The 12201-nt window shown below is 43.8% G+C and overlaps 1 protein-coding gene across 3 annotated transcripts in view; it reads right to left on the minus strand.

The window, feature by feature from the left end:
- LOC129721147 (orexin receptor type 2-like) overlaps positions 1 to 12201 on the minus strand; it is a 372491-nt gene that overhangs the window by 39270 nt on the left and 321020 nt on the right. For all 3 annotated transcript variants that reach the window (XM_055673351.1, XM_055673352.1, XM_055673350.1), the window contains exon 8: positions 105 to 211. In XM_055673351.1, coding sequence (XP_055529326.1) covers positions 105 to 211 — 107 coding nt within the window. The remainder of the gene's footprint in view (positions 1 to 104; positions 212 to 12201) is intronic.

Below are 12201 nucleotides of genomic sequence, written 5' to 3' on the forward strand. Positions count from 1 at the left end.
CCACCTATTTGTCATGGAAAATTGAATATCGCGCATCACAGGCACTTTGCCCAATTAAACATTCAGTGACAATTATTAACGGATGAACGTGTTTTCATACTTACTTCCACAGGGTTGATTGCGGGATTCACGATGTCCTGGAATGGTATCGGATCTCCACAGGACTCGAACGATTTGGAAATATGCTATCGTCATGAACAAAAGTGGTAATCTAGGAAAGAAGAGAGAAGCGCGATTGAGAAAAAAAAACACAGCGAGTGACAAAAAAATTGTTTTGATGGAGCACATATTTATGAAACATAACATACGGCATATTGCATTGTTTTGTTACCCGTATTGTAATCAATCTAAGCGTAGAGTTGGAAGTTTGCATCACTTTATGATTGCTCTAATTTTACTGATTCCATTCGAATCGCAGGGAGCTTTCACTGAATAATGAACAATGAGAATAACCTTAAAAATCATTTCATGTTGGTCAGCACAAATAAAACTGTTTTAATTGCCGCAGTCCCATAAAAGAGCAGCAGTGAAATATGTCCAGATCTCAATAGATTGTGGCGAGGATAATGTCTGTGAAACAATTAACTGATGTAAGCACTGTTTCAATTGTGATTATGCAGTGAGGAAGGATTTACTTTGGCCATGGTCTCCCCAGTATGTCAGTCTGTTGATTGTCTATTTCGGTATTCCGGAGGGTAGCAGTTTGTATATCACGCAGTTCCCAAACGACTATTGCCTCGGGAGCGAAACGAGGTGATGACGACAGCGAATTGCCTTGTGAGTGGTTTGGTTATGGTCATTACTGAGTGCCGTCGTCGTCGTCGTAGTCGTTCGCTACCACGAAGGGATGATTTTGATGGTTCGCCATCTCTTTATTTGCACGCCGGCTAACCATTTTTCCGCTGTGCGAGTGGATTGTTTCCCGCTTGCGCGCGGCGAGTGGAAAAAAATGAGAATCATTATTATGGCAGTAATTACGATTGTCATTACTGTAGCAAACAGATTGCCGAATTGTGCTTAGTTAACGTAATTATTGTGATTGGCAAGAAAACGTGACTGGGCGGTGAACCCACGGATAAATCTGGCCATACAAGTGTATACGATACAAACGAAACTTAGTAGACAATCTTCAGTCATTTTTTTTATCTTTATTTTTATGATTCTCATTTTAATTATAGGATCTTTTTTTACCCATACGTATCCATTGTTATGTTACAGTTACTTTTTGTTATTTTTGAATCTAAGCATCAAAATAAAATCGAATGGAAAACCAATAACTACGGCACATTAATGAGTGTTTCAATTTATTCTGTGGTCGGATTGTGCGTGCAACCGCTTTTAACTATGAAAAGTTCTCTGGCTCGAGTTATCAGGACCTGGCGTTTATAATCCAATCCTGAAAGAAAGTTTCGGAGCTTCAAATCGAAGCTCTATAGTTCCACAAGTACCATTGCGAATTAAACATAAAACCAAAGCGAGGAGTGCAATTGAGCGCATAATTATCCCTTCTCAACTCATCACAACCGCACCAGCTTGACCTTTAACCAGCTTTTCCTGTTTTTTTTTTTCAATACACGGTGCAATCTTGCCGACAACCAATGGATATCAGCGGCTTAGAGGCGAATGCAGACGGCTGCCGTGGCAACGACCAACTCGACTGATTGCATTTGCTGAGTAATCACTCGGGCGGCCCGAGAAGTGGTGATAAAATATTAAATTAAAAATGAGAGAAAATTTATTATTCGGTGTGGCGTTTGGCGTCAGGAACGACCGTTGCAGAAGGAACGCAATACCCCGGGGCCGTTGTTGATTGGCAATGCTAAAAAAGGCAGATGGGCAGCAGAAAATGAAACAAAACGGCTAAACCGAAGCGATATTTATCTGTGCCGTGCGCTTGCAGGATCCGAGAAATACGGTGGATCTTTCTCCTGATTCGGAAAAGTGGCACGGAATGAGATGCTGATAAATTCATTATTCTTCTAGAGCCAACCGTGGTTTGCGGTTGGTTTGAAAGGAGTATGGGTTTTCAGAGATTGACTTGTTGGTAGTATTTGCCAGGAATTACGCCTCTGCTGTCGAAGCTCTTGTTTCCAGAAGGGTGGCATTCTATCCGACTAATTGGATTATTTTACCTAAGGTTTTCCGGGTGTAATCCGATCCGGACCTTGCTAGTTTACCTTTCACCTATCCATTACTAATTTAACATTTTAACAAACTTCAACTTGAGAGCTCTTGCGTTTATTTTGCCAGGTAGCATTAATTTACCCTTTCTGTAGAACAACTCGTTGAAGCTGGTGAGTTTCTCAAGCTGAAGGATAAGAATGTTGAAAATATATAAACAAATACTTTTATTATATAAATAACACTGGTAAACTACTAAAGTTGAAAGTATACTTTTCTAGGAATTTGTGGTACCGTAAAACGGGGTAACATTGATCACTTTTCTCACTTTTTCGTGAGTATTTAAATAATTTACAACTAAAATTACAGGTTTCATATTTTTAAAACCAGTACTGGCATCCTAAGAACTTAAGAAGTTAGCTTTTAAAGCCCTTCGAAAATCTTGAACATTAAAAACATTTGTTTTTCGTCGTTGTTTCAATTTTCCTTATTTGGGGTAACTTTGATCAGTTTCAATTTTAAATAGTTTTGAGAACTTTTTGAACTGAAAATATTAGATAATGCTTTGATAACATGTTTGAAGACGCTTCCCGGATTGACATGACGTTCTCCTTGACTGCTCTTACTGCCGAGGATAGTCCTGTCCTTGCACCTAGCCGCGGCATGTACTGCGAGTCATTTTCATGACATATGCAATTTTACCTTTTGATGATGAAAAACGTAGACGTTGGTCGCGAAATGTCCCAAAAGTATTTTGAATGTCAGTAATCGTTGTAAAATGTTTGTGTTGAGAAAACGTATGTTGATCACATATGCAAGGCCTCTCCAACAACGGAAGTATCAATAGGCCAGCTCTAGCCTCTTTCGTTCTATGCTCTAGCCAAGACAACATCCTGGCGTAGGCCAGGGTGATGTCTTGGCTAGAGCATAAAATTGGACTTTCTTAACAAATATAAATTAATTAACTGTAAATGTAATAAATTTGACTAAATTTTTTTCTAGTTTATTGAGAAACTTAAATAACGGATTTGGAAAACATATCAATGAATACGAAATGTCCAATATTCGACTAGTATAAAGTGCTTTTTTTGGCACTTTCTGAGAGTTAGAAATATAACGGTCAAATTAATTTTGAAATTTGGGCATCAAAACAATAAAAAAAATCAACCAATGCAATATTGTTCAGACCTCGAATGACACGAGACTAAGATGTTATACTCAAATATAGCAAAAATAATCACGGAGCAGTTTTATTTCAACTATTCATGAGAAGGGTAAAACTGATCAATGTTACCCCGCTGATCAATGATACCCCGTTTTACGGTACGTTGATTTCGAGCATTTCTGCAGTTTTTCTTCACACAGCAATGAAACAGTAACTTACACGGTGACAAAAAAGTCCGGTCACACTTTTTTGGGGTCGCCTGTAGCCTACACGTTGCATCTCTCTGGTGCCATCTATATGTCAAATGAAAGGGTTAACTTTACTGCCCAAAGTGGCAGAGTTTCGTTTCTGTGCAGTTTGTTTACATTGAGTTGTGAGCCATGGCAGAGTTGAGAGCAGCTGTTATCGCTCAACCGGAAATTCGTGTACCGGACCATAAATCGGTACCTAGAGACCGGAGGCACCGAGGACAAGGCACGATCTGGACGACCAAGGTCTGTGAGAACTCCAAGGCTGAAAAAGATTATACGAGACCGGATTTGCCAGGATCCCGCCCAATCTGCACGGAAGCTGGCCAGGAACCTTAAAATGAACCGAGAATCAATTCGCCTGCTTCTGCGCAAGGATTTGAAACTTACACCGTACAAAAAACAGGTGGTTCATGGGGTAACCAAGGCTACAAAGGACAAGAGGTACCAACGGTTGCGGGAGTTGCTCGGTTGGCGCGCAGATGACGAGATTATTTTTTCGGACGAGAAGCTGTTTGTTTTGGAGCAAACAGTCAATCGCCAAAATGATCGAGTTTTGAGTGTGAGCCTCCAGCAAGCTCCTGCGGACAAGCTGAACGTTTCCCGGTTCCAAAATAAGACGTCAGTGATGGTTTGGGGAGCCATTTGCAAGAGAGGTAAACTGCCTCTTATTTTTATCGATAAAGGGGTCAAAATCAACGCAGCGTACTACCTGGACACGGTTTTGAATAAAAATGCTGCTTCCAGCAAGATGGCGCCCCATCCCACACCGCAAAGGTTGTTCAGGCGTGGTGTGAGGAAAACTTGACCGATTTCATTTCGAAGAATGAATGGCCTCCGTCGTCTCCGGATCTGAATCCACTGGATTATTTCGTGTGGGGATACATGATGTCGAAGCTGAACGACTATAAAATAACGAATTTGGAGCAATTCAAGCGAGTTATCACGAAAATCTGGGACGTGATGCCGATGGAGCACGTGCGCGCCGCTTGCGACGACTTTCCGAGACGTCTGAAGCTGGTACGATCAGAGAAAGGTAATTCCGAGATATCGCCTGTGAAGTATCTTTATGAGTTACTGAATAAAGCTATGGAAGCCAGATTCAAATTTTTTTCTTATTCTTTGAAATATTGAGATTTTACTGTGTGACCGGACTTTTTTGTCACCCTGTACACTTTATCCAGTTCTATGAATGTTTGATTTTGCCTAGACCTAGACAGACTCTAATTATACAATGAGCAATTCCCGTTGATACTGGATCATTGTTAACCTTAAGTTGGTAAAAATTATTCCAGCTTGTTTGAAAGCCACATTTTTATCAAAACTTCAAGCACAATATATAATGCTCCAAAATACTTTATAGACCATCCAAATAGACCATCTTAAAGGATATACTTTTCTACTATTGAAATTGAAAATCATGAGAGAATTTCTGATTTCTTTAATGTCTACAGTTGAAGCAATTTTTAGTTTATTTCAAATCTTGTTACGTACAACCCATGAATATTTTCATAAACTTTCATCATTTATGTACACTTCTAATTTTATTTAACAATCATTTGCGTGCATAAATGAACAGAGCTGCCACTTTTACACATATTCTGGAAAGATTGGCAGATTAAAAGATATTAACTGGAAGAATTTTCAAACTATACTTTTTTTCGGACCATGCTTAAAATTCATTTGCCTTAACGTGACAGATACCTACGTACTCTAAGATTCATATCCACGTTAATCGTAGCACGTTCAGAGCACTGTCACTTTGGTTATATTTCAGCTGTGTGTGAAGCTGCATGTCACTGCGGGTCGAAGTGCGGCGATCGTCGAGGGCACACAAAGCATATGTGACCACTGACAGTACCTAACAGTCCCGGACCAGCAGCGGAGGTGGTGAAGGTCGAAGATGGGACAGTCGACTCTTCGCAAAAGACACACCCAAGTAACACACAAAACATGTTAGAAAAAAAGTAACAACGAAAGTAGTCATATAAGTGTACTACAAGCGCAATTGAAAACTTGTGTTATTATATTGTGTTTGAAGTTGTTTTTCATCAGTAATACAATCGCATTTCGAAAACAAGCTCGTTTTTTCTGGTTTTTGAGATGTTTTTAATAACATGAGTTCAAGAATGACAATCACTATCACTTGGTTTTTTCGTAAGACATTACACCATCTAATAACAACACTACGTACCTGTAAAATGCTTTTCCTTAGTACAATAGTCGTAGCATTCAACACCCAACTTAAAATTACTTGATCAAATTATTATTTAAACTATACGAACGATTTCTATATTTATTCAAAGCGGGTCAAAACGCGCCATCATAAGATAAACAAAACGCTTGCAGTGTAACCAATATCACTCCAGATTTTTGTTATTGTATATCTAACAACGTTTTCTAGTTTTGTTAGATTTTATATCCAGATAAAGTTGAAACTATGCGAAAACAATTTCAATATTCAAGCGAAAGAAACAACTCTTTTTGAAAGGTTGGATATTATTTTTTGTCATCATTTTATAATCAATAAAAACTGCCACTGATAAAAGAAATTGCCGATCTAGTTGCACTGCGCAGGCACAACACATTTGCGCATGCGCTGGTTAACAGTTGTCATAGCAACAGATTTGCGCATTGCCGTATTAGTACTCGAGATGTATTTTGCCACTCAATTATATCAAGTTGGCTTGCTTTCATGCAGTTATCGGTACTTGTTCTACTAGCCTTCATGTTTTGCGCTTTTCTGGTTATATTGATGTCATGGAATAGGTAACGTCAACTATTCTATACCAACGTGTGTTACTTGGGCAGGTACCCAAAAGCATCTCTGATGAACGAATAGGGCCGCTCCCATCACCCAAATGCACTAACCCGCCTATTGGGACTGATGCCAGTGAGGTCCCAATTATGGTAACTGGTAGCGTAGTAAATGGTTATGAGTTGAACTTCGTAATGGTACCACGTCCTCGGGCTGACACTTGGATCGAGCTCTCAAAGTAAAGTCGTGTGATAGCGGCTTGAAACGGTGAGGTGGTACCCAGCGCAGGGATCTCCGTCCCATAAAACGTTCCAAGTCCATTGCCTGGTGGGAACCAAGCAGGAGTAGGATCAGATGGTTGTTCCTGACTTGCACCAGTCGGGAAAATCATAGTTGCTTTAAAGGCGTCATGGCTGCCTACCCTAGCCATGATCTCATAGACCACCATGGGATCACATAGGCGACTACTCCATCACGGACAAGGATAGCGGCTGGAAGGGGTACCCTGTTAACAAAGATGAATCCAAATAAAAAACCAGTGACGGGTGCGGAGGGACTACCAAACCCCTTCGCGCGAGGTGGCATTCAGCGGTCTCCGCAGAAGAAGGTGGAGACGGATGCGGTGAAGTCCGGAGGAGGGAAAACGGCAAATACGTCCGTGTCCACACCGGACATATCGATAGACGGTCTCTCAAGGTCGTCGAAAAGTGTATGGACACGCGGCTGAGAATGGCGGCGCTGTCAACTCGACGCCATTTGTTTTGTATGCCTGAAGGGCATTGGGACAAAACCACTGCGACAATGATTTTGATTATCTTTTGTGGTAGACCCTGATTGCTGTATACAGATTACGAGGTACCCGTACTCATTGATGTAGTAAGGTAGGTCGATAGTAATGCTGTGCCCCGATTTGGTATCGCATAGTCAAATAGATTAACGATATGGAGTTAAAAGGTAGTACCTTGCAAATGCAAGGGCTCCACAATAACAAAGCAGGTGAGCGGACGTTTCAACTGCAAGGTTGTAGAAGCGACCGTTATCGCATTCAACAATTCCGATGTTTTTCAGGTGATAAAGAGCAGGACAATGTCCGGTATAACTAACTAACTAACTTCCGTGTAGATACGTAGATCACCACGCTTGAGACCGAGAAGCCGACTGTTTAGCTTGTCTGCAACCCTATGTATTGTTACATCGGTTACCTATTTCTAGGGTTTCTCATGATTTAAGTTCGCGCTTGACGGCGGGTTTGGAGATGCCCAGACATGGCGCTGGTCCAATGAATTGCTGTGCTGATCTTTGTCTTGCGAGGTAGTCAGCGTTTTCATTTCCCTTGATACACAGTGTCCAGGTACCCAGTACAGTAGAACTTGATTCTGCCGGGATAGCTCTCGTAGTGCGCAAACTATTTTGGACGCGAATTTGGCGGACCTTTGTGCCAACAGTGCAGCTTGGATGTCCGAGAAGATGCCGATTTTCGCGTGCCTGTAAGTACGTTTAAGACATATGGTGCTGGTGACTCGAAACAGAGCCTCCTCCTGCTTCGGAGTACCATCGATGAAGCCAGGAAAGAACACGAGAAACTCGTAGCTCGAGTGGAGGCGGCCGAGAAAGTGGCCAGGACCAGGATGGCGGTTGCATCCAAAGAGGTGCAGACAGACGCCCTCTCGTTTGCGGCGGTCTGTTCTATGGGGCAGGTCGCTAAGCGAATGAGGCAATCCCCGGGAGAAGTGGCCCCCGGGAAGACCAAAAAACGGTTGGTTGTGCTACTTCCGCGGCATAGCACACCAGCCGGTTCAAGGTACGCCGGGAAACGAACCGAAGAAGAGGCTGCGGCAATCTTTGGATTACCGTAGAGGGTAGGAAGCATTAGGAAGGTGCGAAACCGCCAAGATGACGGAGCGGCCAGAAGACGAAAAAAGTTCAAAAAGACGCTCATACTCAAGACGGATCGGTCTAAATACTCAGAAATCTTGAAAAAGATAAGGGGCGAAACCCAGCTTAAGGATATGGGGGCGGACGTACGGAGTATCCGCCGATCTCGCACTGGCAAAACGATGCTTGAGCTCCGGAAGGACGGAAAGGATGTACAAGTGCGGGCACTCACTTCAGAGGTGACTCTCCAGTTTAAACACCTGGACGAAATCACCGAGGGGTGCGACATTGCACAAGCCCTCAAAGTGAAGTGCGGGGTGAAGGTGGCTAAGGAGTCAATCGGCCTTTGCAAAGGTCCGGCGGGAACCCAGGTAGCTACTGTCCGAATAGCATCGGCGGACCCGTACCACATCTAACCTCAGAAGAAGGGTACGTAGTTGCCAAGGTGAACGGAGTGTTCTACTGCAGTTGCTATGCTTCGCCACGTTGGTTTACCGAAAGATTCACCCAGATGGTAGACTTGTTATCCATGGAGCTAACGGGCCTAACGCCGTTGGTGGTGAGGGCGACTTCAACGCGTGGGGAAGTTGCTTCACGAACCAGAGGGGTCAGATCTTGTTGGAGGCTTTGGCAAAGCTCAACCTAGATCTGTCCAACAACGAGTCGATCATCGACGCACATAGGAGTATTTGAGCCAAAAAGCTGGCCAAAAGTCCAAGTCGCTCTTTTTTGGTAGTAATTGGATAGATTTATATCAAAAACGTGTTATTTTCGTATAATCAGCACAAAAAAGGTGACATCCATTTAAAACGTCATTCAATATATAAAATATTACTTTAAATTCGCTTACTCCATTTGTGTAGTGTCTTTTTACACATGATATAAAACAAATATTTAGAAATTTCCATATAAATCTTCATTTAATAAAATGGCAATTAAATAAAAAAGAGGAACCAGGAGGGAGATTTTTCTTTTCGTATATTTTCAGAAGGCTTTGACCTTTCTGTTAATGAATAAAGCTTCGATGGGACTTGCGTGGAAGGTTACTAAATCATATAATTAATTTCACAATATTATGGATTTTTCGCGGTCGACTTTCACAATCACTTATTTCGTGAACAATCCATGATAATTCTATGCATTCAACGTTTTAAATATTGCAAAACATTTTACTTATCTTGTAGATTATGTCCTGTGAGAGAGAAAAACTTTTTGACAGAATTTTTAAATTTTTTGCGCCACCCGACCAGTAGCCCGTATTTCTTAAACTGACCAATTTTCTGTGAAATAACTTTGAAATACAACAGTTTGGGTTATGTGATTAGACACAAATGGGTTCTGGGATAGCATGAGGGTATTTTTCAACTGAAATCAATTAAAAATAATGGAAATCGTGTATTTTGTATGTCGGACTTTTGGCCAACTTTTTGGGTCAAATACTCTTATGTGCGACGTGACGTTCTCCAGCCTAGGACTGATCAAGAACTGGAGGGTAGACGATGGCTACACTAATAGCGACCACTAGCCGGTCTGCTAAAGTATAGACAACAACGAGAGGCGCGCGCGACGCGTAGAGCCAACACTCCGACCGTCCGCGGGTGGAAGACATCACATTTCGATGCCGTGGTATTCGAAGAGGCAATGAGAAGAGAGCGCGAAGGGAGCAGTTGGCTCCACCCGACTGCTGACCAACTAGTTGCCATGCTATCGCGGGCATGTGACACCAACGTGCCTAGGACTCGCCAACCTAGGAATGGGTAGCCACCGGTTTACTGATGGACAGACGCGATAACCGACCTTCGCAGTGCGTGCTTGCAAGATCGATGCTAAAGAGTGCGATAAAGGCTAACAAGAGAGTCTGCTTCGATAGGCTATGTGCAAGTGTAAATACGAATCCGTAGAGTGACGCCTACAGAATCGCAATGACCAAAGCCAAAGGCGCGCTGGCGCCTGCAGAGCGATCCCCAGCGAGGCTGGAGCGTATCATCGGGGGACTCTTTCCACGCCACGAGCCAAACCTTTGGCCTCCGGTGGTTGAGTTTCACATCGGACGTTCCAGTATCTCATACATAGACCAGGGATGGTCGGCCAGCCTGCGAACATCCAATCCGTGAGCACCACGGCTGTGTTGAGGTCGAGGGAGACGTAAGGGTTACGAATGAGGAACTCATCGTGATCGCCAACCCCCTAAAGGTGAGCAAGGCAACGGGACCGGATGGAATCCCCAATTTGGCAATCAAGCTGACGATAAAAACGGCCCCTAGACTGATTCGAGCAGGCATGCAGAGGTGCCTGCATGACTGTCTCTTCACGGAGAGGTGGAAGCGACAGAGATTGGTTTTACTGCCCTGGGAAACCGCCAGGGGATCCATCGGCATACATGCCTATCTGCCTGTTGGAATCTGCGGGAAAGGTGCTTGAGAGGATTTTCCTCAATAGACTAGTGAGGTACACGGATGTTGTAAACGGTCTGGCAAGTAACCAGCTCGGTTTCCGGAAGGGCAGGTCCACGCTGGACACTATCCTATACGTCACCAAAACGGCGGAGGTAGCACTCCAGCGCAAGAGAAGGGGCATACGCTATTGCGCAATCGTCATGCTTGACGCGAAGAATGTGTTCAATAGCGCTAGTTGGGACTCCATAGCACTTGCGCTAAGAACTATCATCCAGGTACCGGTGTCGCTGTACAAGATTCTTCCAGAATCGAACACGAAGAAGGGTCAGAAGCGCGTCCCAATTACCGCAAGAGTTCCGCAAGGTTCTATCCTGGGACCGGTGTTGTGGAATGTCATGTACGACGGGGAATTGGAACTCAAGTTCTTTGTAGGAGTTGTGATCGTCAGCTTTGCAGACGACATAACGCTAGAGGTCTACAGTGAGTCGATCGGGGAGGTCGAGTTGACGGCCGCGCTCTGTATACGCAGGGTCGAAGACTGGATGCGCTCCATTAAACTGGAGCTAGCGGATCATGAGACGGAGGTCACGGTTGCGAATGACCGCAAATCAGAGCAACAGGCGGTGGTCAGATTCGGAGACTGCAAAATTACCTTAAAACGATCTTTAAAGCTCTTGGGGGTTATGGTTGACGATAAGCTCATGTTTGTAAGAGGGCTTCAATGGCTATTGCAGCACTATCTCGAATGTTGTCGAATAGCTCATTGGTGAATGGCAGCAAGCGTAAGTTTTTGTGCCAGTGTGTTTTCTTTCATATTTAGGTATGCGGGACCAGTGTGGTCCATAGCGCTAGATACTAACAGTCATCATGGTAAACTAGACAGTACCTACAGGCTCATGTTCCTGAGGGTTGCGAGTGCGTTTCTTACAGTGTCATACGACGCAGTCTGCGTCCTGTCTGATATGGTGCCTATCAGCATAGTCATTAGGGAGGACGTAGAATGCTTCGACCAACGTGACACAAGGTGCGTTTGAGGTACAAGAAGATCATTCTCGATGATCAGATGGCAGCAGGAATGGTACAATTCCGCGAAGGGTAGATGGACGCACCGACTTAATCCGGTGGTATCCGGATGGGTCGGGAGGCACCATGGAGAAACTAACATCCACCTGACATAGATCCTGTCATGTCATGGCTGCTTCAGGCAGTATCTACACAGCTTCGAGCATGCGGAGTCCCCCATGTGCCCTGAGCGCGTTGATGCGGAAGAAACTGCTGAGCATGTCTTCTTCGTATGTCCTCGTTTTGCACGTGCGCGGAGTGAAATGGTGGAAGTGAGCGGGCCAGACACTACTCCGGACAACCTAGTTCGGAGGATGTGTTAAGACCCGAACATCTGGAGGGCGGTTTGTGCAACCGCCTCTCAAATAATCCTAGAGTTGCAAAGCAGGTGACAGGTTGACCACCGACACGCCAGTGTTAGCTAACTGCTCCAGGTTAGTTAGCTATGTAGCTGAGAAACGTGATAGAGACAGCAGGTTGCACATAGCATAAAATCCGCTTCCTGAAGCAATACCTAGGGGTCGTTTCGGGGAGTATTATGTGCTGGAGACTGGAGGGTTTTCAGTGGGTCATACC

This window comes from Wyeomyia smithii, chromosome 2 (genome assembly GCF_029784165.1).
Source record: "Wyeomyia smithii strain HCP4-BCI-WySm-NY-G18 chromosome 2, ASM2978416v1, whole genome shotgun sequence".
NCBI lineage: Eukaryota > Metazoa > Arthropoda > Insecta > Diptera > Culicidae > Wyeomyia > Wyeomyia smithii.